The sequence below is a fragment of the Vigna angularis genome, chromosome 7 (genome assembly GCF_016808095.1).
Source record: "Vigna angularis cultivar LongXiaoDou No.4 chromosome 7, ASM1680809v1, whole genome shotgun sequence".
NCBI classification, from domain to species: domain Eukaryota; kingdom Viridiplantae; phylum Streptophyta; class Magnoliopsida; order Fabales; family Fabaceae; genus Vigna; species Vigna angularis.
This window is the reverse complement of record NC_068976.1, coordinates 24768686-24796590: the sequence shown is the minus strand read 5'-3', so window position 1 is coordinate 24796590 and position 27905 is coordinate 24768686. Positions and strand designations below refer to the sequence as shown.

Below are 27905 nucleotides of genomic sequence, written 5' to 3'. Positions count from 1 at the left end.
AGAAACAAAACAAGTCAAATGGACAGTGATTGATTTATTATACGAATGAAAACATTTATGATGTATGTACAAAATAATTCACCCATGAATTGAATCACTAATTAACCTTAGAAAAATAAGTTTAATAAAGAATAAGTTAGAATATGAGGAGAAGAAAATAAATCACAAAAACTTTAAATTTTGAAAATTTGAATGTTGAAATAATTATCTTCTAACATAGAAAAGATTTCAAAAACCCATAGAATCAACATCAATATATATATGTGTGTGTGTGTGTAAAAAAGGTCAATGTGAATATATTAAATGTGGCTGCCTTTTGTTTAGTGCGAAACAATAAATTGAATAGAAGAATTACAAAAAGAGTTTGAAATTTTTTGAATGGTATGGGAAGACAATGCTTTAAGTTCTCCACCAGCCCAAGGGAAAGTACTCAAACTATAATGAATTATACTTGATGTATTATGAATCACGTAATGAATTCGAGAGACTAACTTTTTCAAGTATTAGATTCAAAAAAGAAAATAAATACGGAAAAATAGATTATAAGAGAGGAATAATCATTTAAAAAATAATCATGATATTTTAATAATTATCAAACTCCTCTTTAAGTTAAATATTCAAATTGTGAAATTTTCAATAATTATCAAAATAAACTAAATGTGGCGTGTTGATGTTATTGTGATGATATGCCGTCTTCTTTACATTAATAACTTTGTTAAAGTATTAATGTTGAAGGTATAGTAAGTTGATGGCATTAAAAAAAGAAAATAAAACATTTGCGCATAGGTTAAGAAAAGAAGTAACATATTTAAAAAATAATATTATTTTTCTATATCGAATATGGAACAACTTATAAAACTCAATTTAAAAGTATAATAAAGTGAGTCAAATTCATTATATCATCAAAATAAATAAGTAAGAGTTAAATATATTTTCAATTTTTAAAATATAATATGAAATTGAATTTTATTTATATTTTAAAATTTGATACAATTTTTTTTTAATTTTAAAAATAAATATATGTAATCTTAGTTACAAAAAGAATGTTAAATATTTATTTTAACAAATTGTTATAATGTGGTTATGTATTAATATATATGTATTCACATCAACGCAATACATAAAAGGTGACAATAATATTTGACACATCAACAAATCTCTAACTATATTTAGTAATGAGAATTATATTTTTTCATTAATAAAGTTTAGAGATAAAAATAATTCAAAGTTTGAGACAAAAATAAAATTTAATTTCACATTAAAATTAAAAGACTAAAAATATATTTTACTTTTTTAAAAAAATTATAAACATTTTACTTTTTAATATATATAAAATATAGCATGTCATATTCTTTTTAAAATAATTGATAATTTTGTTCCAATAAACTTAATTTAAGTTTAAATATATTAAATAATAATTAAAATTCAAATAAAATAATAAATAATATATATATATATATATATATATATGTTTATACTAGTTAATTTTAAAATAAGATGTAAATCATAAACTCTATTAAGTGATGGAGATTAATTTTTCCTTTTTTTAAGTTTAAAGATCAAAAGTTTGAAATAGAACTAGACTCCAGATTATAATTTAAAAATTAAAAACATATTTAACTTAATAAATGAATTAATAAAAATATTTTTTTATTTAAAAAATTGAGCTATTATGAGTTAATGAATTATATTAATATTGACATTTAAATTAATATCGATGGACATAAGTGGTGATAGTTCATATCACTCAATAAAATTATATAGAATTCAAATCAAGACGACGTTAAATCAATTTATCTTATTTTTATCAAAAGAAAAAAAAAACTTACTGTTGATAAATTACACTAATTGAGTAATCTAAAGTTTAAAAAAAAATAGAAAAATGTATTAAACTTATTCTAAAGTAGGAAGCATTTATTTTAAACAGCACAAATTATCTACGATAACCAAATGTTGAATTACCATAAACTACAAATTTGGTAAGTAAAGTCAATCAAATCGAAAGGATCGTAGTTCAGTGAGTCCCTTTTCTTAATCCATCCTATCTTACATTACTTTGACAGCTGTAATAACCATATTAACTTTTCAATGTTATTGTGTGGGTTGTCATCTACACCACACCAATGTGTACCCTTTTCTTGAATAAATAAATAATAATAATAAATAAATAAATAAAGCTTCTCCTCACAACATGCTTCGTTAAAGGCTACACATCACTACGTCCAGTAACAGAAAGTGTTAACATAAGGTGTTTCAATTTAGAATTAATAATTACAGAATAAAACAGATATATTTATTTGATTTCATTTTCCACATTTATTCATATACTAAAAAAAAAGAAAAATATAAAGCTTTTGTCCCAAAGAAGTAAATGATTTATAATTTTTCTTTCTTACCAGACAGTGATCCTCGTACAGAAACACGAGGCAGCTAGAGTCGAATGAGAAACATGAACAAAAGAGAGAGATAAAGTACAACTATAAGAGAAGGGAAACCAAGAAACATGTATATATGTGATTGTGAAGAATAAACCCAAGAGCTATCGTAGCAGTTCTTCCATTCGTTTCCTTTCCCGTTGCTCTCTTTTAATTTTTTTATTGTTTCTTTTAATCAAGTTCGAAGCAAGCACAGCTCCATCTTCCAAGTTTACTCTCTCAGGTGTACTTCCTTTTTGTCAGATCTCGATCCTCCAAACTCAACCCTCTTCTTCACCACCAACCTCACTTGTTTCTTACCATCCCAACACAACCTTTTCTCCTTCTTCTCTCCCTTTCTTGCTTCCTGGGTTAGTAATAGTATCTTCTGCATTGAAAACTGCCACCTTCTGCCAATTCCTTCTTCAGAACCCGCATTTAAGACCTTCACTGACTCACCACCTTAACGCCACCAGGTAGTGCACAAAGCCATATTTAAGGCCTGCCACTCTTGTAATTTGAGCTTTTTGTACAGAGTTTGAACAGTTCAAAAATCAAAATCCTCTCAAATTACCACCAAAACCGCAACACCAACCCAATCAAGTGCTGCTATAGTCTTCTCTTTTTACCTAAAAAAGTAAACTTCCCTGCCACTCTCACACTCATCTATGCCACCATAAAACCTCTGTTTCCTCTGTTTCCGTGCTATAAGAGAATACTCTCACCTTTCAACATTGACCAATATTAGGTGAGTGTTGCTTTTTTTTTCTTTTTTTTTTTCTATGGTTTGGTTTTTTTCATGGATCAAAATCTCCTTTGTTTTCTCTTGTCAATTTGTCTGACTTTCTTCCCTGGGTTTGGTAAACGTCTAGCTAACTCATTGTTTGATACAGTGTGTGTGATTGTTTTCAGGACTCTCTTTATATTATAATTATTATCTTGGAACAATGTTACCCCAGAAGCAAGGTGAAGAAATCATGATGTCAAGCCTGAATGAAACTGTTGAGCGTGAAGAGAGAGAGGATGAGAAGGTGGGTGGCTCACATTCCAGTTTGAGAAGCATTCTGTGGCACGGTGGATCTGTTTATGATGCATGGTTCAGCTGTGCTTCGAATCAGGTAACAAAAAATATGAGTCCGTAGAGTGTCACTCTCATATCATTGAAACTTGGATTCTGTAAGAGAATCTGGTTTGATTATGTTTATGGTTTTGTGCTTTGCAGGTTGCGCAGGTTCTGCTAACACTGCCATACTCTTTCGCTCAGCTGGGAATGCTTTCTGGCGTCATATTCCAGGTCTTCTATGGAATAATGGGAAGTTGGACTGCTTATTTGATTAGCATTCTGTACATCGAGTACAGGAGCAGAAAAGAGAAAGAGAATGTCAACTTCAAAAACCATGTCATTCAGGTTAGACCAAAAACTAAAATGAAAAAAAAAAAGCTCAATTTTCTTTTTACCGTGTAAAACTTTGGCCTAATTTCGTTTTTTCAGTGGTTTGAAGTGCTGGAAGGTTTACTAGGTCCATATTGGAAAGCCATTGGCCTGGCCTTTAACTGCACTTTTCTCCTCTTCGGATCTGTCATCCAGCTTATAGCTTGTGCAAGGTATAAATTTTCTGTAGTCAAGGTAGACCAAAATGGCCACAATTTTGGTGACAGAAAACTGAAAAGCTTTGAACTTGTAGCCAAGATTACAGTCAAACTGTTTTTTAAAACTGTTGATTTGATTAGATAATTGAAAATTTAATTGATTTTAAGAGGGTGTTTTTGTGATTTGGGGTATGGTATATGACTATGCAGTAACATATACTACATAAATGACCACTTGGATAAGAGGACCTGGACTTACATATTCGGAGCATGCTGTGCAACAACGGTGTTCATACCTTCATTTCACAACTACAGGATTTGGTCTTTCCTTGGTCTTGGCATGACCACTTACACAGCCTGGTACTTAACCATTGCAGCCATCCTTCATGGCCAGGTAAGCAATACCAAGTACAACGGTGTTGATTTCTTCAGTGGGGTCTCTCTTATTAGAAGTCGTTTGATCATAATAACGTATTAGATGTGAAAAAAAATAAGACCTCTGGCTCTCCCTCTTTAATTTTGCAGGTTGAAAATGTGACTCACACGGGCCCCAAAAAATTGGTTTTGTATTTCACGGGAGCCACCAACGTTCTCTACACTTTCGGCGGGCACGCCGTCACAGTGTAAGACCTATGTTTTTTTAATATTTTGCTTGTTGAGTTAGACAAAACAATGATGATAGTTTTCTTTATTGTCTTAAGACAACGAAACATCAAGGAGAGTAGAAGTTTATTGCACGACCACTTTCTTCAATTGCAGCTTTTGCCTCCATTCTTATGGGGCCTCCGAAAATAAGACAAAACAGTAAATCTGGCATTTTTTCGAGCAACCATTAAACTTGTGTCTTGGCCTCCACTTCCAACCCCCTCTCAACTTTATGCATTCAATTCATCTATCCATCTTTACATTCTGCCCTTCCTACAACTCCAATACCAAAGTACGATGAATAACTCGAGTAGTCATGTATAAGGAATGGATAATTAACTTTACAGAAAACATACAATAATCATGTGTGTTTTTATGTTACTATATGCATATTGAATGCTTACACGTTTATTAATATTCTTTTTCCATCATTCAAGAGGAATTTCGAGCAATGGGGTCATGGAAATAAGAGATTAGTACGGAAATGCACAGTTCTTTATGCGTGTTTTTAAAATATTCTCTTGTGTACAACTTGTTTCCTTTTCTAATATAACTTGTACCTTTTCTGGGTTAAGCTAACTCTGTATTGCAAAGTGGGTTAGAAAACAATTCTAATAACTCGTTTGGACATATCCAGGGACTGACAAACCGAATTTCCTTTTGAACTTGGAGCATATTAGTATAAATGAAAGGAATCTATATGATATTGAGATGAGAGCATCTGGGTCATTGGTTGGGGATGGATTTAAGTTGGTATTGCTGCATTATGCACTAACTTGTGGACCCTATGACTATTACAGGGAAATCATGCATGCAATGTGGAAACCTCAAAAGTTCAAATATATCTATCTTTATGCCACTCTTTTTGTATTCACACTCACCCTACCATCTGCCATTGCCGTTTACTGGGCCTTTGGTGACCAACTCCTGGACCACTCCAATGCCTTCTCTCTTCTCCCTCGCTCTGGTTGGCGTGACACAGGTGTCATCTTAATGCTGATTCACCAGGTCCATAACATTTTTTCCCTTCCCTTAAAATATCCAACTTCTAAAGTTATTCATTCATGCAACATTTATATAACAATAGTGGTTTTGTTTACAAACAACATCGTTTTAAATTAAGAAAAAAAAGAGAGTACTTGTTTAATGTAAACAGCAGGAGAGAGAGAGAGCAATGACAGAAGAAGTTTTATAAACTGATGAGTTTTACCTATTACATGTGTGGGGATGGCAGTTTATCACTTTTGGATTTGCTTGCACACCATTGTATTTTGTGTGGGAGAAAGTGATAGGAATGCATGACACAAAGAGCATATGTTTGAGGGCTCTTGCAAGGTTGCCTGTGGTGATACCAATATGGTTTTTGGCCATTATTTTCCCTTTCTTTGGCCCTATAAACTCTGCTGTGGGGGCTCTTTTGGTTACCTTTACCGTCTATATCATCCCTGCTTCTGCCCACATGCTTACTTACAGGTCTGCTTCTGCACGACAGGTAAATACTCCAATCCATTCATATCTCATCTTTGTTTGTTTGTACCTAATCTTTGTCTCTTCTAACGGCCTTTACTTTGCTCTGTTAAAATCTATAAAATCATAAAGGTGTGGCCATATTATAATACTAACATTCACGGTTTAGACTAGTGCTGGTCAAAATCTGAGTTTTAATAGGCTGCTATGTACACTCTATGCAGAACTTGTAGCTAATCTATAGCAGTACGAAACAGTGTTTTCTTCCCTATAAAAAGGCTAAACCTTTTAAAAGAAATCTTAAAACATGTTGTATTATATAGTGTTAGAGGGTATGATTTGGGCTCCATGATTAAACTTGGAAGAAGAGTTTTCCCATGTCACTGGCAGTATTATTAACCCCTACTCCACTTGTTCTATTAATTATTTGAGTTGAAAATTTATGAGACACGATGGGGTTGGTTCCATTTCTTTGTCATTCAGTTATATGCTAGAATCATACTATACTACCCCCTATGCTATGCAAACCAATGTCCACATTTTAGCAATGTGATGGGCCATGGCTAACCTAACTCCCTCAAATGACCCTACATTGTATTTACATTACTGATCCTAGCATAAATCAGCAACTCATTACAGTCAACTAACAGTTTCACTACTTTTTGCCTTATTATAATGCTTGGAAACTCATTCATAGTAGATCAATCATGAAAAACTTGTACAACTATGTGAAATCAAACACAGGTAACATTTAACAATTTATCTGTGCTGTGTTTGCAGAATGCTGCTGAGAAATTGCCCTTCTTCATCCCAAGCTGGACGTTAATGTATGTGATCAATGCATTTGTGGTGGTATGGGTTCTAGTGGTGGGATTTGGATTTGGAGGGTGGGCTAGCATGGCAAACTTCATCAAACAGGTTGACACATTTGGACTCTTTGCAAAGTGCTACCAGTGCCCCCCGCATAAAACACCAGCTTCCAACCAAACACTGCATCACTGAAAACTCTATATATGTTCTTTTGCATGATACATAGAGGGACACATCAGCATCTTCCCCCTTGTGTATTTTCTCTATATCTTGGTTCAATCTCCATACATACATACATACATATATATTATGTTAATGCTGATGTTCCCTTGTGTAGCAAGGCAACAGTGTTATATTTCTTCGCTTTTGAATCATTTTGGTTAATGGTAATCATGAACTATATTTAGCTTATATAGGGATTGTTGTTTGGCAATTGGATTATAGCAATCTAGAGTACAGCCTGCATGTTTCTAATAATATCTTGGCTTTCGAATATAATAATTTTTTCCTCTTAAAATGTCCAGTGTTATTAGATCATATATGTTTTTTTCCTGGTGACTTAAGTTGGGTTGCATGGTGTTGCGTGTTTGACTAGTAGTCAAAATTGAAAGCACAAAAAAAGGGAATCATGGGGTGTATGTATGTATGACTTGGAAAGTTTTAGAGTTTTGGTGGGCAATAATTGAGGATTTTGTAAAAGGCTTATTTGAGTTTGGTGTTTGTACCTTTCACCTTTGGCTATATTCTCTGCATCTCAGCCATTACTTATCAAGTTCAACATTATCTTAAAAGTTTCAAGAGTCTTGTTTAGAAATATAGAATCTTAAGGTGAACCTTCAATTGAAAAGGAACAGTAAAATTCCCTTCCAATTGTGTGGCAATGACATGATTTTTCATTTGCTTCCATTGTTTTTTTTTTTTTTTTTCATATCATTGGATAGATATCAAAGGTTCTCATACTCATCAAATCGTATATCTACATGCACTAACAATGGTATAAATTTTATACACTGAACTAAATAAAAGTATATACTTTAAAATAATTATCCAATATAAGTTAGAAAATTTCAATACATAGAACAAGATAATTGAAGGAGTGTAGAACTTTCTTATACTACTATAGTCTAATAGTATTTCATCAAAGCATGCTAAAAAAAACATTTCTAGAGACACTATACAAGGAAACATTTTGCAGATACAATAACAGAACTTTAACAGAAGTTGCCATGTGGCAGCAACCATATTTTTGCAATGGATAAGTTTAGATATTTTCTTGGCGTGATATTCTTGCAGATACAATAACAATTTTTTTATAATAAATTATGTATCACTATTTTATTGATCTATATATTTGAAACTGATAAATCATAAACTATCATATCTGTTGTTGTAAAAAAGTTATATAAAAAGAAAAATTGTTAAAAGAACATTTTTCTTTTGTCAAAATAATTTCAGCCAAGAGGGGTAACATTTTGCAGTGTCTTTTTTTTTGTCTTCATGCGTTTGAGTTTTGGAGTGTATGTTGAATTCGTGGGACAGTGCAAAGAGTGACGTGGGTGCCTTGGAGTGGCTTAAACATGAAACTAAAACTGGGGAGATCAATATTTAAAAACTGATCGAAATAATCATCATAATAATTAAATAATTTAGAAATAGCATGAAAAACAAAATTTTGTAATACTAAAAACCAAAAATAAAATACATTTTTTCAGGTTTTTAACATTTATCAACGTATACAAGTTGTCAGGCCTCGTTAAATACACTCAAATCCCACCTGTTTAATCTCATTTATTACACCCAAAACCCTGCTCAAAACCATTAAAACGCACTCACAAACTCTGCGCTAACGCCAAGTGTCAAAATGGAAGATTCGGAAGTCAGTAAGTGGAGTGCAGGTGTCAACAGGAGAGCGCACGACCGTTTGGTCGTGGGGTGAATCAAAATGATTTCTGAAAAACCTGCCCACTCTCTTCTACATGCACCTTCTCCTTACCAAACTCTGACTTTTCATTTTCTCCTCCTTCTCTCTAGAAATTTCCCCTTCTCTCTACTGTAACTCACTCTTCTCTGCTCCGATCACCGTTCAGACACCGTAGGAGCATTCCCGGTGTCCCAAGCTTCCTCTTAAACCGAACAAGCTTCAAGTTTGAGCTGGTAAGTTTCTTCCCTTAGTCGTTCATTCTTGGGTTACATGCAAAACCAAGTTCTGGTTGCATGCAGGGATATAGTCTAAGTTATTCTTGATTCCTTTGTGGTTAGATTTAGTTGCAAGAGTCAAGTGATCTTTGAGGGTATAAAGCTGTAAACGGGCGAACCCAAAATCTTACGTTTAGGACGTTCACTCATTGATCCAGGTAAGGGAAGCTTATTCAATTTAATTTGTATGTTTGTATTGTACTGTATGGACGTTCTGTGAGTGGTATGAAGCATGAATTTGTGATATTTGATTTTTAGTATATGGTTATGATTATGAGCTGATGTATGAGAATTATGAAATGTACTATGATATGAGTATTTGAAAATATGAAATTTTATGTTGAGAAATGAGTTTAATGTAAATGAAACTTTGAATATAAATTCCCTATGATAATGAACGTTCGTCATTGAATGGTCCTTGACCGTTCGGTGATTGCTAGTAAACTTCTTTGAAATTGAATTCTTTCATTTGGGCAGAATTCTGGTTGAGAGCGAACGCCCTTTTATAATAGTTCTATGTTTGCGCGTTCGGCCAAGCGTAGATGACCTGAGTGTTATGTGAGGAATTGAGAAACTTGTACACATATATCTGGACACTTAGTCATTCTTAAACCCTCTCTTCACCATCCCGTATTATAATTATTACTATTAATATTTCTATCACGAGTTCAAAACAGTGATGGGTTTCGACCCAAAGCGTTCGTCATGAGTGGCGCTCGGTCTTATACCGAACGCTCGTACTCGTCTTTAATTATTAAACTTGTGGAAATAGCGTTCGTCCAAATTCAGTAAATCCTTTTACCGTGTTCGGTCATTGACTGGTAGTCGGTTTCTGTAATTGAATTATTTTAAGTATTGTCCTTTACTCGTCTTGAGGGGCCTATATCCATTGGATCTGGCCTAGAGCCTCTGTACTTAAACCATTCTTTGAGTATTGATATGAACTTATTGAGAGTCAGTTCATTCAACTGACTCAAGTGGTAAATGACATTCGTCATATACGGTGTTATTGCAGTCGGTTTTATTCTGTTCTGGAACGGGGGATTTCTCGGTCTCGTTCCTCATGTTCGTCTTTGTTATGAAGAGGGCTGAACGTTCGTTACTTTATGCACTGGAAATGGAAGACGAAAATGATATTAAATAGAAAGATTATAAATGATGAACAGTATATGAGATGAATAAGCGGTTGTGGATTTTGAACGAGCGTTCCAGGGAGGAACGACTCTTGGATGAAAGTTGGAATTTGTAAAGTATGAATGTGGACAAATCTTAGCTGTCGATTCATCCTGATGTTCCGTGAGTGCTCGTCCTCAAGTAGAGGGGAGTATGTCATGTGTGGGAACGGCAGGAGGTCCTAGTCCTTAGGGGTACTTTGGACGGAACAGACTAACCTCGGGTGGCAGCTGATGAGAATTCCAGTTACTACACCACCTGGGTGAACGAACATCGTAGCTACACAGAATTCATACAGTCCGGACAGTCAGTCTAGTATCAGGAATTGATTGAATTGTATATTGGAACCTATTTGATATGTTTGATATGTTGAGAAATGCATGTTATTACTTGAATTAAATTAAATAAGCTTACCTTGTGTTCTTCATTGTGTTGTCCTGTATCTGTACGTCCGTCTTGTCTTTGCAATGATCATCCGTGTGAATGTGAGCAGATGGTGATGCGTTACTGGAGGAGACGCTGGAAGAAGGAATATTAGAGGAAGAGAACCTCGTTGATGTAGAAGTGAAGGCCGAACAGTAGTCTGTTCGGTTAATTGTTTAGTTTAGTTATTTTAGCGAGTTGTCTTGGAACGACCACTCTCCCTTTGTCTTGACCTAACCGTTCGGTATTTTTTTGTTTTGTAAACCGTTCGGTCAAGTTATCTTATTGTACATCTCGTTATTTTTGTAACTCGCTTCTTGTAAGGCCGTTCGGCCAGAACCTGTGCTCTTGTTTAATTTAAGACTGATTTGGTTTATCATTAATGTAATTAATTCGACTATATGGTGTTACTGTATTTTTGGGATGTTACACAAGTTATATATTTTAATATTTGAATCAAATTTATGATTATGGTACACTTTAAATATGAAGAATCAATTATCTATTTAAAAAAATAGTTTTAATAATCTGATAAAATAAAATATTTTAAATATTAAACTAAAATGCAGTAGATCAATAATATAATTAATAACTTCTAAAGGCAAAATGGAAAATTAAATAAATGTGCAAGGATGAGGGTGGAGAACTAAAAGAAAAACTAAGTAGAATAAAACCCAGAGAGATATGGGCTCTCAAATATTGGGTCAAGTATCTTACTAATGTAACTTGAAAGAAGAAAGTAGTATCAAAATAATTAGTAAGAAGTTGCAACTTCTTCCTTCTTAGAAAATAAACCCTATTATTTTTTTGATAAAATAATATTATATTAAAATAACAATAATAAATATAATATCATATAAAAATAACTTATAAAACTGTATATTAAGTATATAAAGAGAAATGATGTTAAAATATCATAGTTCTTAATCTTGATTCACATTTTTTTTAATTTTGGAATTTATATGTTTTCAAATGGAAATTATATATTCTTAAAATATAAAAGTTGCATATATTTAAAAATTATTTCAAAATAGACGAGGTAGATGAAGATATTTATTAAGTTACAAGATTATTCTGATGTAACAATAGTTACAACTAAATAGCTCTAAGCATTTATTGTTGATTTTAGTGGCGTTAGATTTTTGGATCACTGATAAAAATAAAGTAACAAGAGGTTGCTTAATCATTAAAATAATCAGTTAAGTTTTTCTTTTTTGTGAAAATTAATTTTTTGAAAAGTTGATGAAAATTTTATGTTGGTATTATATTACTTAAAAAAAACCATGATTTTATATCCTTGGTTTTTTAATTTATTTGTTGCGGAATACCTTAATGCTCTATCAGCATTTTATGTTATTGGAAGGGCCAATCATAATTTGAAAGAGAGGGAGTAGAAACCTATCCGTTTTTCTTTCTTCCCTTACTTAAAAGGTATTAAACTATTTTGAACATTTAAAATATATCCACTAGAATAAAATTTAAGTGAAGTAAAATAATTTATGTCAATCATAAAATACAATAAATGAAAGATGTTTTATTTAATAGTTCATTTTAAAAGTTTAAAGAATATTTTTGTAATAAAAATATCATACTTCTTAGTATTATAATTTTGGTTTTACATTTTTTAATTTACTTTTTACTATTTCCAACTTCAAATGTAACAGCTTATAATTTTGGCAAACTAATTATTTTAAAATATATCACTAATGTATTTATATTATCAATGAATATACAAACATACATTAAACCTATATTGATCAAAGGAGACTATAAACACACATTAGATGAGTGTGGAAAAAATTATAGAGTTTAACAATACACATTGAATAATTTTGTCCATACATTTATTAGATGAGTATAGAAAAAATTAGACAAATTTAACAATATACATTAAAGAATCTATCTATATGTTAATTAGATGAATATAGTAAAAAACATTAGACAAGTCGTTTTGTTCATTAATTAAACGGATATAACAAAAATTAGTAAATGGGTCTTGCAATACATAGTCCATATACTAATTAGAAGTATAACAAATGAACATTAGACAAGTATAGCAATATACATTAAACGAGTATATTCATATACTAATTAAACGAATGTAGCAAAAAAATTAAAAAAAGTCATTCCATTAATTGATTAAACAAATATAACAAAAAAACATTAAACAAGTCTATCAATGCACTAATTAAACAAGTATAACAATAGATATTAAACAAGTTTGTCCATACAATCAATAAACAAGTATAGAAAAAAAACATTAAACACGACATTTCATACATTGATTACACGAGTCTTGAAATATTCATTAGATGAGTTTATCCAAACATTGATTAAACGAGTCTACCAATAATATACGATGGTAAGATGAGGTTGTCGATATACATTAGATAAGTTTATCTATACACAAATTAAACAAGCCCATTAATACAATACAAGTGTTTCCATTCATTAATTGGACGAGCTTTGCAATGCACTTTAGACATGTATGAACAAACACTCATTATACAACTTTGTCCACATCCTAATTAAACAAGTTCAGAAAAAATCATTAGAAGATTCATTTCATACATTGATTATATGAGTCTAAGAATATTCATTAGACAAGTCTGTCCATACATTGATTAGATAAGTCTACCAACAAATACTAAATCAATTTGTCCATACATTGATAAGACCTATTTAGCAAAATAAATTGCACAAGTATTTTCATACACAAATTAGAGAAGTTTATTAATACATATTAGATGAGTTTGTTTGGTCATTGATTATATGAGTCTTGTAATACCCATTAGACGAGTTTGAACATACACTTATTAGACGAGTATAGTAATACACATTATACGAATGTGTCCATATACTTATGAGGCAAGTCTAACAATATATATTAGAAGAGTTTGTGAATGCATTGATCAAACAAGTATAAGAATACACATCAAACAAGTCCTTCCATGCATTTATTAGACAAGTATTGCAAAAAAATATTACACGAGCCTAACAACACACATTAAACGAGATTGTAGATACACTAATTAAAAGAGTATAACAAAAATATATCAAACGAGTCATTCCATATGTTGATTATATGAGCTTAGGAATACTTTGATTCAACGAATTGTCGATGAATTAATTAGACCTGTCTAGTAATATACATTAGACAAATCACTCATATAATGATTAGACAAGTATAACAATATACATTAGACAATTGTTTTCATACATATGTTATATGAGTCAATTAATATACATTAGACCAATATATTCATTCATTAATTACATAAATATTATAATATACATTAGATGGACCTGTTCATGCACTAATTAGTTGAATTTAATAATATGCATTAGACAAGTCTATTAATACACAAGTTATACAATTATTTTGTGATAAAATATAAAATAAGTCATTTCATGCATTAATTAGACAAATCAAATAATACGTATTAAATGAGTCTATCATATACTAATTAAATATATATTAGATGTGTTTGTACAAACAAATATTACAATATACAAATATGTTTATATACATGTTATAGAATCTATTTATATAAATTTAAATTGATTATTCAACACACAAAAAAAATACGATTTTTCGTAAATCACTTTTAATCAATTTACCTACTTAAGTGACCCTATCCAATGCTCACAATACTGTCCCTATTCTTACTCGCAGCACATTTTCATAATCACTCAGCAATTAATTATTAGAAAGTCTACTATGTCTTATCAAAACTTTTTCCATTTTCTTTTTAAATAAAGTTGGTTGTCTCTACAAGAAACTATAAAATAATAGGTAAAACAGAAACACTTAATTGTTACAAATATTATAGTATATACAAAAAAAAGAAATTATTAAAATTTTAGCATTTACACGATAATATTTCATAACCATTTTTTTATTAAAATATATTTATTTATTTGTCAAATTAATACTAATTATTTGTTTAATTAAATTTAATTGAGTGTTAATGGATTGATTCTGAACAATATAACGTAAAGTTTGGTTCAGCCAAAGGAAGAGAAGAAGGTTAAAAAGACACTACAATTAACATAAAAATATTCCGAATAATAATAATAATAATAATATATTATACAAATATCTTTTGTTTTTACTCCTTTTCAAATATCCCATCTTTATTTTTTATTTCAAGCGCGTTTTTTTCCTATTAGAATTTAGCTTCCGAAAAATTGAATTATGAAAAAAAATTCTAACTTATTTTTTAATCCATTTTTTTAAGTTATAATTAAGAATTTTATTCTTGTGAATCGACTTATGATTTATTTTTTAACTTATTTTCTTTTAATTATATAGTCTCAAAACCCGAATTTTGACCTAAAACAATTATGCTATATAAATATTTATATAAGTAATTTTTTAATTCATATACTGTGTTTGGATAAAAAAATCCAACTACTTCTTCAACCCATATTCTGTCTAATTATCTTTCTCTCTTCTTTTTTATTCACTCTCTTTCAATCCTCTGTTTATTTTCTCGCAACCAATCAAAGCAAAAATGTAATAAACGAAAGGATTGCATTTTTTTGACACTACATAATTTTATACACCCCTCACATTCACTTTTTTATCCTTTATTTCTCCTTTTCTTCACTGATACTAAAGTTTACTTTTGTGTTTTATATTGGATGTAAAAAAAACATTTACATAAATGAAAATGTTGTTTTGTTCACCTTCATTAGTCGTAAATCTACACTCTCATGGAAACTTCTGTTGCGTAGAAGTGTGTCTCATTGGTGGGTCGAGAGCTAGAAGAAAGTGAAGCTCGGAGAGAATACCGAACAACCAGTTACACATTTCAGATTTGAAGTGTATTTCCCTTTCATTTTATCCACCGTGTTTCTTTCCTCACCAACTCAACTAGAAGGAAAGAAAGGATTTTATTTATTTATTATTATTTTTTCTTGCACTGAAAGAAGGAGGCTTGGAAATGGCGTCAAGGGAACGAAAACCCAGAAAGGTCCTTCATTTCAAGCTTTCTTGTTCATTCCCCCGTATTACTCGCCCTCCTTAATTTTCTTTTTCTAATACCTCTGAATTTCTTTCATGTTATGTTTATCAAGTTTTATTTTTTTCTCCCTCTTCCGTTTTAACGTGTTTTCGAGTGTTCCCTCTCTTAATGGTATTTTCTTTTGTCTGCAGAGGACGACGGGTACCACGCGCATGGATGCTGCCCTGGACGCAATGCGTCTAATTGGGTTTGGGATAAGACTGACTCGAGAAACGGTTAACGAGCTTCTCGATGTTGGTTTTCTCTTCTCTGAAGATCTAAAGGAAAAAAAAATGATAAATGTTTCGTTTTTAGAGTTTTGGTTTTCTTTTTAACCTGTGGGGTTGGATGGTTTTCTTCAGGTGTATGGTGGAACTCAAGGATGGCCCTTTATTGAAGAGACCTCTTACAAGCTCTTAATCGAGACCTTACTTAGCAAACAAGAAGTTGCTGTAGAAAAAGTTAAGGTAAAAAATTTAGCATCTGCAAAATGTACAATTAAATGAATCTTGTGAAAGAATTCTCTTGAATGTTACATGAATGTTGTTTATTTTTTTAGTCAAAGTAATGTGTGCTTTATTTGCAGGATGGTAAAGGAGGGGGTGGTGTTAATAATGTGACACCATCTGCTCGGATTTCTGAGGTTGGTCCTTCTAGACTGGTGTCTGAAAACACTGTATTGCATACTGGTAGGGATGGTTTGGACTTAACTACTCAAATCACTGATCAAGGAGATGCATTACGTAACAATCTAGAAATTGGTAATTTATTACATCTCTGAATTACATCCATTTGAAATTTGTTAGCATAACTCTTCACTGTCATCAAGAGTTTTAGCTTTCTGAACTTCAATCCTATATCAATGTTGATAATTGGTACATCTCTTTGGATGGCATTCACAATTATTTATTCACTAGACTTATTATCTGGTATTTATAATTCATTAAACTGAACTAAAACTAAGATAGAAGTTGAAGTTTCTTCTGTAATTCAAAACAATAGTTCAAAGAGAGGATAATTGCTGCTTAACTGCATCACATTTGAGAAAAATGTCTAATTTCCCAGAAGGGTAAAGGAACACTTACTCTGACTTTTCTTCTGTTATGCTAAATCTGCCAATTTGTAGATGTTGGGGATGTGGCCTTGCAAGCTGCTGGAGGAGGACCTGAACAAGGCACGAACAAGTCAAAGAATGAGCAAAAGCCTGTAGATAATGTCAAAGAAATCAATGGTAGCACCATTGTCAACAAAGTTAAGAGCCCTTCTGACAAGGCTCCTATGATTCAATCTTCAAAAGCATTTAATCCTCTTCCGAGTCACAGGCGTGAAGGTTACTATGGATGGATTGGTAATGGTAGTGATGAGGATAAGGAATATGTCCACTTTCCAATTCCACAATTATCTGAACAAATTGAAAAGATGATTGGACAGTATGAAGCTCCTCGAAGTGGCAGTAGGAGAAGGCAAAAGAGTAGATGGGATGAAAAACCAGAATGCAAGTAAATGAATCTCTTGGCCATTGTTTTGCCATTGTAAGGAAGCTAGGGTCATACGTATAGACTTTGAAGATGTCTCAATTGATTTATTTTTGTTACATCATCTAATATTAAAAATGAGATCTCAAACAAAAGTGCTATTATATAGTTCTTGGACTAATAGTTAAAATTTGTCCTGTTCTGTTCTGTCTAAGCCAATGAAATTGAAATCTAAACTAGGCAGCAGGACTTTAATATAAACTATAACAAAAATTCAACACAGTAATCTTGAAAAGTTTTGAAGTTTAAGGAAGATTACAATATTAAATATCTTGATTTATTTTTAAAAAAATAGATAACAAAGTGATGACAAATACGTATTTTATTTTATATTAATATGAAATATTGCTGATTATTTTTTTTTTCATTTGTAATATATTGCAATGAAACATGACTTTCACAATAGTTATGTTTATCATTAAGAAATTCTCAGAACAAACGCTTATCCTGTCTATATTCCACTTTCCAAATTCAATAAAAAAAATTAATAAGAAAAACAAAAGGATTCTATCTAGTCGTTTAATCCGCTTAGGTGTCAAACGCTGATTGGCCTTCGGAACTCCGCCCGCTTCATATTCGTCCCAGAAGCTGCAGAAAATATCATTGCGCGGGTATTTAAGAAAAATTATAGCGGATAATTGATTCCTCTTTGTTGCCACTGCTTCATCTTCTCCACCGATTTCTTCAATCTTCATTCGTTTCAATGGCACTAGGGTTTCATCTGAATTAGAGGCACTGCTCGCTCCAAACGGAACCATGAGTTTCTCTCTAGCAGCTCCTTCGGCTTTTCGCGGGAATCTCCTCCCTCCTCTGTCCCACTGCACCTCTTGCTTCGAATTTGATCTCCGTTTTCACCGCTCCCACGGCTTTCCTCATTCGCGTTGTCGGTTTACTTCGTTCAAGTTGTTTCGGAACCCGAGGTAGGTACGAGTTTCTTTTCTATGTAGCGGATATCGTTCTGTTTTCCTATTGTTACTGATTTTGCTTCAAATGCTGTTGCGGTTTTCAACTGGAATAGATCGAGCCGGAGAAGAGGGATTGCTTGTAGTGTTACTGAGCCACCAAACGGCAGCGACGAGCAGGTACTTTCAGTTTGCTGCCTGTTTCTGCATTTTTTTAACTCATTTTGTTGCTGGAATTTCCTTCAGGAGTCAGCATGTTCGTTTTAACTGACATTAGTCTTCAGAAATTGAAGTGTGATATCATGAAGATTTTTTACTTGAATTTTCAATTTAACTTTCCGTAATTGCTCGAAATTTCTTGCGTGTTTTCTTTTCGGGGTCTGCTAACGAGTGATTATAAGACAATGCTTAAGTAGTATTTAATACTTTTAGTATAGTGTTCTAATAAATATTTTTCGTTAAATATTTTAAATTTATCATTCAATGTATGACACTCTTGAACGTTTACTTATCTTCATCAACTAAGCCAAAGGCTTCCTTATAGGCTTACCGTATTTCTGCACAATTTGATGGGAGTTGGATTTTTTATTGTAATGTTGTGATACAACTCGTTTGTCAACGCTTGCAGCTGGCTAGTTTGAGGTCTCAACTCCCAAATGATATTTGATTGTGAAGGAGAAGTATGAGGATGAATTATCCTACCGTTACGTTCCATAAATGCTCTCTCTCATTTCAACTTTTGAAAATGGTGGATACAATTGGAGCCTTAATTAATTTTTAATACGTCAATAGAAAGTAAATTCTTTTATGAGGTACTTAAGACTTAATTAAGCCAAGATGTTATACATAATGAATGCCTTTTGGTGCAAGTGCAAAGGAGTTAGGCTTAGGTTTTCTTCAGATGAGACAATCTTTTGAGTCTCCTAAATGAAAAACAAAATGTGTTAGGGAGCTTTGCTTACTTTAATGGGTCACATGGAGGGATTTAGGACAAAAAATCAATTCAAATGAACAAACTTCTTGCCTTAAAAACAACTTATCGTTGAAATAGAGATAGAGAGGGGATCAAAAAGGTAAAAGTTGTCAGTTGGAAGGTGGACCTTTCAGCAAATTTCAATTCGACATAATTTAATGGGTTATGTTTTAGTTATTAGGATAAAAATAATTATTATTGTTTTTTTCTTATATTGTTTGAACTCAAACACAATGTAGACATTTCTTTTGTCTTCATGCTTTTACCTTGACAATATGCAATTTTTAATTTACCTAGGAGAAAGAAGCATATAAAAATGAAGAAACACTACCTTCGGAAGATTCCTCTGTGCAAAGTACCTCTCCTCCTGTAGATGGAGAACAACTAAACGAATTTAGTGATGCAAATAAGGATCAAAATGATGTGCAGGTAATGTTTGCCTTAGTGAATTTCCCTTATAAGTTTGATTTGATGCAAATACGTTGCCAAAGGTTGTTCAGTACACACACATGCACTCTCTTTTCATTGTTTATTATCTTATTGCTGAAGACTTCTATAAAAGCTGTTACTCACAGACATAATGTACTCAGGAATTTATCTTATGCCATTCATTTCTTTTATTTTTTACTTATAATGTGTAAAAGATTTCTTTTAAGCTGTGATAAAATGTTTTTAATAAGTCTGCGTCACCACCATTTGTCAAGAACTAAATCCTTAAAATGGTACCTAATTTTGCCACTCTTATTCCATCAGTTTTGTATGCTGCTATAATCTCCTTAATAAATATTAGAAGTATTACTTCATGGATTCAATTTTACTTTGAGTACTAAAAAGGAGAAAACATGAAAATAAAATTGTCATTTGAAGTTAGGAACATTATGTAATAGTTTTCTTATCTCTCATTCTCTGGCCTTATGGTTAAAACAGAGTTTGGATAGTGATGAAGTTGCCAGTGGATCACCTCTGCCAGGTGTGAAGGTGATTGCTCTGCATTAAGCTTTAGAAGAGGCATTCTCTTTTTTTTTTTATAATTTTTCCTTGTTTCTGTTCTTTATGTGTTCTTACAGCCTCAGAAATTGGATGAAGCAATAAAAATTCCCAAGGAAACAATCGAAATTCTAAGGAGCCAAGTTTTTGGCTTCGATACCTTTTTTGTAACAAGCCAAGATCCTTACGAGGTGTGAGCCTATCTTTCCTATAACGTATTTTTCCTAATGTGAAGAGGTCTTGTATGAAGATTGGGTCCTTATTTTCTGCCAGGGTGGAGTGCTGTTCAAAGGGAACTTGCGAGGGCAAGCTGCTAAAAGTTATGATAAAATTTCTAAGAGATTGAAAGTGTGTAGTATTTTTTGTTTCTCTGCTCGAGTGGTTTTGTGAGCGATTCCAGTCTAAATCAGTGTCTTAACTATAGTTATGCATGGTTATTATTGTAGGATAAATTTGGAGACGAGTACAAGCTTTTTCTTTTAGTAAATCCAGAGGATGACAAGCCAGTGGCTGTTGTAGTTCCAAGAACAACCTTACAACCAGAGACAACTGGTACTTGTTTTAGCTCTTGCAACATTGTGGATCAAAAATGATTTTTTGTAAAGCTCATGATTTGTACTTCTGGTGTTACTTATAATGGCAGCCGTACCTGAGTGGTTTGCTGCTGGAGCTTTTGGACTGGTTACGGTTTTTACCTTACTTATTCGCAATGTTCCTGCTTTGCAATCCGATTTATTGTGAGCTGTTTTCTTATGCCTTAAATTGTCACTTCATACGCTGATATGTCTTAGGCAAGAGTGTTCGGTCAGTTTCATGTGCTTTGTTTACTATACTGATACAGTTGTGTATACTCCTACGCTTGAGTAATAAGTTCAGGGAAGTATTACAAATACACTGTTTAGGTAAATAAATGTTTATCTTCCAGGCTGTATATTCTTAAATAGGATGGTCTCAAAATAATTTAATTATTGATGTATTGTTTTCTGCCTTTCATAGGAATAAATCTTTATTTCTTCCTGTCATTTCTCTGGTTGACTGATTGTTTCGTATTATAGATGCTTCAATTTCGTATGCACCTATAACTATAAAGTGAAATTTAGGTGTCATTTGGTTTAATAATTACAAAAAAAGTAGCATTTTTTCCACTTTGTTTCTCTTTTTAAAATACTTCAACTAGTGATGAATTCTTGTCCAGCTTTCATAGCAATAATTCATTAGTCTTTCTGTTATTATCCCTGGTTGATTAGTTGTTCCATATGATGCTTCAATTTGGTATGCATTTATTATTATTCAAAAAAAAAATTTAGAAATCACTTGGTTTAGTTAAGGTATTCTGTTTTCACTTTTAATTACAACATGTCTTTCCTTTGCTTTCTACTTTGTTAGGTTTGTATTATAAATAGGGAAAACAATTTCACTTCTTTCATTTAAACTCTTTTGAAGATAACGAAAGTGAAAATAAGGAGAATTTTCTTGTAAGTAAAAGTGAAAATGTAAAAAAGAAATCTGAACATTTTTTCTTGTAAAACAAAGACTTTTCATGCAAACTTTTTGAAAATGAGAAAGGTGAAAACAAAGTGATTTTTCTTGTAATTACAAGTGAAAAAAAACAACTTTTTTTTGAACCAAATGCCAGTGAAAGTATTGTGCATATATTGTAGGTTCTAATTACAGAATAAGTTTAGATTGGTGTGCATAGGCTTTAGCACTTGATTGTCATTTAGAGATTTATATTCTTAAATGTTTATGATTAATTATTCTACATATAGGAATATGTTTGTTACTTTACTACACATTTTTACGTTTCACCAAATTACTATTATTAATGTTCCAGATCAGCTTTCGACAATCTGAACTTGTTAAAGGATGGCCTACCTGGAGCCCTTGTTACTGCACTTATTCTGGGGGTACATGAACTTGGCCACTTTTTAGCTGCTAAAGACACTGGAGTTAAACTTGGGGTCCCGTACTTTGTTCCTAGCTGGCAGGTTATAGGATAAAATTATTTATCTTCTCTCACATTTTTTTGGTAAAGATATTTCTTCAATTAAATGACAATAATTTAGGGTATCATATTTTTCATCATTACTTAAATTATTCGGAGGATGTATACTTACATAGAGTATGCATTCATTTTATGTTTGATAATTTTTTTAATTCTTGTTGATGCATGACAATTTGAAGCATTCCGTCTGTGCTTGTCTTGCACAAAATAACTGGTGGTTGGTATTAAATTGCATGAGACCTTTTGTTACATTGTCATTTGGGAATTGCTTGTGTTGCTTTTCTACAAAGTCAAACCTTGCTTTCGGAATTGCATGACTGTAATTGGTGTCTGAAAATGGCGCATTCATCTTGAATCTCGTAGATTGCTTAATATTGTGGTACTGTAGAGATGGATTTATGTTTTTCTTCTTATGTTTATTGCTAACTAATTTAATATGGTAGAATTTGGTGTTGATATTCAAACGGACATCTTGCTGATATGTACAATTAGATATTGGCCAATGGCCAAATTTTCTCTTGTAGATATGTAGAATTTCTAGCATCTTAATACGAGAAACAGAAATCTGATGTGTAATTTGGTCGGCAGATAGGCTCCTTTGGTGCCATTACGAGGATAAGAAACATAGTACCAAATCGCGAAGATCTGCTCAAGGTTGCAGCTGCCGGACCATTAGCTGGCTATTCCTTGGGTCTTTTGCTTCTGTTTCTTGGTTTTGTCTTGCCTCCCAGTGATGGTCTTGGTGTTGTTGTTGATGCTTCCGTGTTTCACGAGTCGTTTCTTGCCGGTGGTATTGGTAAGCTACTCACTCTAGTAAGCATAAAGAAATTTAGATAGACTGTCTGCATTCATTTATGGGTTTATCAAAATATTTTAAAATGAGCATTTATTTTCTATTATTACTACCACAGAAGAGCAACAAATTAAATCCGGTGGCTGCCCGATGTATTACTTAATACTTTTATCAATATGTAGTGACCATTTTTATTTACTTTTTTAGCAAAGCTGCTTCTTGGCAACGTTCTCAAGGAAGGAACTGCAATTTCTGTCAACCCTCTAGTGATTTGGGCTTGGGCAGGACTCCTTATCAATGCCATCAACAGCATTCCTGCCGGAGAGCTTGATGGAGGGCGAATTTCTTTTGCTCTATGGGGAAGAAAGGTACAAGATTTAGTAATATTTCTGAACAAGGAAATTCCTATAAGCAAAACTTGATTTGTCAGTATCATGATAATATTTGACTAATTACATCACATAATTGCTTCCTTTGTTTCCTTATCGTGAAGATACTGACTTCAGTCTATTCCACAGGCTTCATTACGCTTCACAGGAGTTTCAATTGCGTTGCTAGGACTCTCGTCACTGCTTAATGATGTAGCTTTCTACTGGGTAGTTCTCATTTTTTTCTTGCAAAGAGGTCCAATTGCACCACTCTCGGAGGAAATAACTGATCCTGGTGAGAAATATGTTGCCATTGGAATAACAGTTTTGCTCTTAGGCTTGTTGGTATGCCTCCCATACCCTTTCCCATTTACAGACGAAACCCTCACAAGTTTCTAGACATAGTTGCCTCATAAACTCTGGCAGTGTCCCTTTAGACTGCTAGAAAATTTTATAACTGATTAGAAGGTAGGATTTTTGGTGAATTATACTTTCGACGTTGGCTCATGCTGGGTGAATAATCACACGTCAAATTTTTAGGCTGCATACATCCTAGTTTAGTTATTCATGATTCATTAACAATGAACACTTTTTTTTTAATTTTAAATTCCAACTTCTCACAGCCGTATAATGGATGGAAAATAGAAAAAATACTTGAAATTTTGAAAGCAAGATATGTATCGTGTTTTTAAAGTTTAAGGATTACACGCGTTTTACATTTAGTTTGGCAAAAGTGATGAGTAAGTTTAAAGTTGAAAAGGTCAACTCTGTTTCAGATTTAGTTTCCCAGTTGAATAAGGAAAGTGGTTAAAAATGATGTATTAAATTTATCTATTTAAATAATAGATACGTGTTTTTATAAATCCTAATTTATTTTATAATAAAAATATTTTTGAGCAATTACAAGCTTAGTTTAAAATTAATCTTAAAATTTTGTAATTTTTATTCATATTTAAAATTGTTGTAATTATTTCTTTGGTTTCATTTTTTTCTTCATATTTCTCAGTCTTATATTTTAAATATTTCAATTAAAATTAAAATGAAAATAATATGATAGACATTATAGATGAGCACAATAATATATACTGCTTAATATGGTAATATGAATGTATATCAATATCATAAATGTAGTGTTATATAATGAAATAAATACGTGAATAGCTAAAATAAACTGTACAATACAAAAAAAATGTAGAGCATATAATAAAAACTAAAATTGAATAATAAAGTCCTCTTTGGGTAGAAATAATAAATTTAATAAATGTTTATAGAAAATAATAATTAAGAAGTTAGAAGCTAACTTAAAATGACATCATAATTTCTTCAAAAATATTTGTTTTTTAATTTTTTTTTAAAAACGACTTAATTATATTTTTTAGCTCTTATTTATTGATATATCAGCTAATTACATTTTTGGTTATCGTAAAAGAAAGTTGGTATCATGACGTGTAATAATTTCCTTAAACGTCTATTTTTTCTTCAAACAAAATTAAATAATATGAAATAGGACGAATACTAATTCGTGGTTGTTGAAAACTAAGGCACGCATAAAGGCACAATTGGTAACTAGCATAAAGTAAATAAATAAATTTTGAATTTAAAATTAAAGTTGTTAACTAAAATAGTAAAAGTTAGCTCAGCGTAGTTTGATCGATCTCGAACCTAAAACTCTAATTATTTAAGAATATATCTTCCTCCACAATCAAAATCTAATTTAGATTAGAAAACCACACAAACATGTTTACAAATTTACATTTAAAATATAATTGAAATGTATTTTTAGTGTAACGTATTATTTTTATAAATTCATTGATAATCACTTATGATTAGGTTTCTTCAAAAAATCCCTTATGATTAGGATGAGAATATTATGATAATGACTGTAAAAGTCACAATTACGGTAATCCCTAATTAATCAATAATATAAAATATTTTATATTGACTGTATAAAAAGTTAAACTTGCAATTAAGTTAATTTAATAGTTAACTTTATCAAATATTTATAATCAATAATTTAATTTCATAACTATAACTAAAAATCAGATTTTAGTTATTTTGCTTTTAACCAACTCTTTAATTACTTCTAGTGAAACATACTTTAAAAGTTTCAAAATGTTGTTTACTTCGAAAATAACTTTTTTATTTAAGGCATAAAGATTTAAAAAGCCTGTTCCATTTTATATTTCACTTAAAAATATTTGTATAAGAGATAAGTAAAAAAAGATGTTTTTATTGTTTTATGTATTATTTTTTTAGTTTAATTTAGATACAAGGTTAATATATCAATAAAAGTAACCATCTTAAAATTAAATTTCAAAATAATTATTATAAAATAAATATATTAATTTTATTATCTTAACATATTTCACGTCTAAACATTGATATTGTAGATAGAGATAAACTAAAGGTTTTATATTACTTCTACTCATTGTTTCTGAATTAGAAAATTTGTTTCAATACCTCCAACAAGACATGTGATTGAATAGTCCGTATCAAATTATAAATACTTATTTTTCTTAAAGATTACAACATTTTTTTATACTGTGTTTGAATTTGAAGAGTGATTTGAAAGAATGAATTTAAGAAAAAAAATGAATGTGAATTGTTTAGATTAAGAAAATATATGATAAAAAATAAAAAGAATTGAGATGAAACTTTATTAAAGTTAATAAATGAGGTCATAAGTTTGATAAATTAAAAAAAATATTTTAATTGATAAAAATAAAAAATTATCATTTTATTTTTACTGATAAAAATAATTTAAAAATAAATTATTATTATTTTTATTATATCTATAGCCAAAATCATCACAGAATAGGGATAAAATCGTTTCTCAATGCTTCAGAATCGATTCCTTTCTTCAACCATTCACATTGTTCATTCACAACAAAAGGGCAATTCCTTAACATCCTCATCATCCAACTATCTTTACCCACATTTCTTTTCTTATATGCCAGTGTGACCTTTTCGTAATATCAATGCTTCCATTTCTTTGCAAATCGCCTAATGCAAACAGGAAAGACACTCTTCTCTCTGCGTAAACAATCCAAACCTTGAAACAAATATAGGCTTAAAACAAAGTTATAATAAAAAGTATCAAATTCAATAATTCCAAAATGTCATATCAACAAAATAATCTACTTAAGATTATAGACATTTTTTTTTTCCAATCCATCACAACACTTTTACTGATAAAATTAAACTAAAGTGATCAGATTTCAAAAGAGATCAGTATCTCTTACATATAATTAAATCTAATAATCTTATTTTAACGAATATGAGGATGTAATGCATCTTCAACATGTTAAATGATTTCATGGACAACTTGTTGGTGTAAGTGGGTTTGTAGAATCTTGCCATGATCATCGTGTTTTGGTTAATTTTGACTAATTACATGACTCAGATATTTGCTTTATGAACCGAATCTTGAGTTCTTGTCACATTGAAGAAGTTAAAGTTTGGGTGGACAATGAATGAATGAAACCAGATTAATTACCCAAATTAATGACAATTACTGATGCAATACAGATGTAAATGTCACAAACTTTCCGTACAACTTTTTTTTATTTAAATAGGGTAATGGTCTTTCAAAGGCATCACTTTCCTTCCATCTAATCATTTACAGTCCCTTGTTTTACAAAGTGAAAGACTCCTAATTTCCAAGTCTCACTAAAAAAACAATTAAGATCCTTCTTTGTTGCCAACTCATTCCTATCTTTCAACAAAATCGTTGAATAAAATTGTGCCAATGCTTTTAATTCCACACTCTTCATTATTTAATAATGCCCTAATTAGGATACCCAGGATGCGTTAAGACTTTTTTTGTTAAAAGTAAGATTTTTTTTTATTTAATTTCTATTAGTTATTTTGTTTTTTTTATTTTAATATCTAAAATTTAAAAAGTGACAATTTTAATCAATTTTTCATGGATATTGTCAGAGCACATTTAAAACGCACCCAAACTCTTTGAACGGACGTCAGGTGTCAAGTGAAGATGATTCAGAAATCAGATAGTGGAAGGCAGGTGTCGGCAGATGAGCGGACGTTCGTTTGACGTGGGAAGCAAAACTGAGTTTTGGAAAGTTTACGTCACACTCTCTCTGCATGCACCTTCTTCTTCAAACTCTGAAATTCTCAATTCTCCTCCTTCTCTCTAAAAGCTCTCTCTTCTCTCTATAATTCTCACATTTTCTCTTCTCCGATCACCGTTCAGGCACCAGTTCTACTCTCCTGGCGTAGAGGACGTCCGTTTGAACTGATCAGTTTCGGATTCTGGACTGGTAAGTTCATCCCTCCCTCATTCGTGTGGTTTCTGTAGCATGCAAACCCAGATTCTTGGTTGCATGAGTTGATCCTATCATTCTGAGTATCTTCTGGTCTTGTGTTTGTTATAGTTCTTAAAACGTGCCGTAGAGCGCTAAGGTCTTTGTTAGAGGAGAACACTATTTTGTATCTGTGAGCGTTCGGCTACTTTAGAGGTAAGGGGAGCTTATTAATTTAATTTGTATGATTATGTGTGTTGCATGAACGTTCGTTGAATTGACTGCATTAATATATGATGGTTGATATGTTTGAATTGTATAAAGTATAAAAATTGATTATGATATGAATGTAT

The 27905-nt window shown here is 31.5% G+C and overlaps 3 protein-coding genes across 5 annotated transcripts; all 3 read left to right on the top strand.

The window, feature by feature from the left end:
* Positions 1-2405: 2405 nt before the first annotated feature.
* On the top strand, positions 2406-7655 carry LOC108338364 (auxin transporter-like protein 1). Of its 2 annotated transcripts, none has more exons than XM_017575197.2 (9): positions 2406-3162; positions 3327-3532; positions 3637-3822; positions 3907-4019; positions 4215-4398; positions 4530-4627; positions 5450-5657; positions 5884-6141; positions 6897-7655. In XM_017575197.2, the coding sequence occupies exons 2-9, from the start codon at positions 3362-3364 to the stop codon at positions 7116-7118; spliced, it is 1440 nt and encodes a 479-aa protein (XP_017430686.1). In that variant the 5' UTR covers positions 2406-3162; positions 3327-3361; the 3' UTR covers positions 7119-7655. The 2 variants fall into 2 exon arrangements, with proteins under 2 accessions (XP_017430686.1, XP_017430687.1); XM_017575198.2 differs by having other exon boundaries at positions 3308-3532.
* Positions 7656-15411: 7756 nt separating this feature from the next.
* LOC108337740 (uncharacterized) lies at positions 15412-17326 on the top strand. 2 transcript variants are annotated; one of them, XM_052879834.1, is made up of 5 exons: positions 15412-15731; positions 15880-15981; positions 16090-16194; positions 16314-16488; positions 16854-17326. In XM_052879834.1, the coding sequence occupies exons 2-5, from the start codon at positions 15901-15903 to the stop codon at positions 17228-17230; spliced, it is 738 nt and encodes a 245-aa protein (XP_052735794.1). In that variant the 5' UTR covers positions 15412-15731; positions 15880-15900; the 3' UTR covers positions 17231-17326. The 2 variants fall into 2 exon arrangements, with proteins under 2 accessions (XP_052735794.1, XP_017429813.1); XM_017574324.2 differs by having other exon boundaries at positions 15413-15697.
* A 539-nt stretch (positions 17327-17865) lies between these two features.
* Positions 17866-23838, top strand: LOC108338694 (probable zinc metalloprotease EGY2, chloroplastic). Its single transcript, XM_017575738.2, has 12 exons — positions 17866-18182; positions 18281-18344; positions 19435-19566; positions 20065-20115; positions 20205-20315; positions 20398-20472; positions 20571-20676; positions 20768-20861; positions 21959-22112; positions 22718-22925; positions 23130-23290; positions 23441-23838. The coding sequence occupies exons 1-12, from the start codon at positions 18019-18021 to the stop codon at positions 23687-23689; spliced, it is 1569 nt and encodes a 522-aa protein (XP_017431227.1). The 5' UTR covers positions 17866-18018; the 3' UTR covers positions 23690-23838.
* Positions 23839-27905: the final 4067 nt, after the last annotated feature.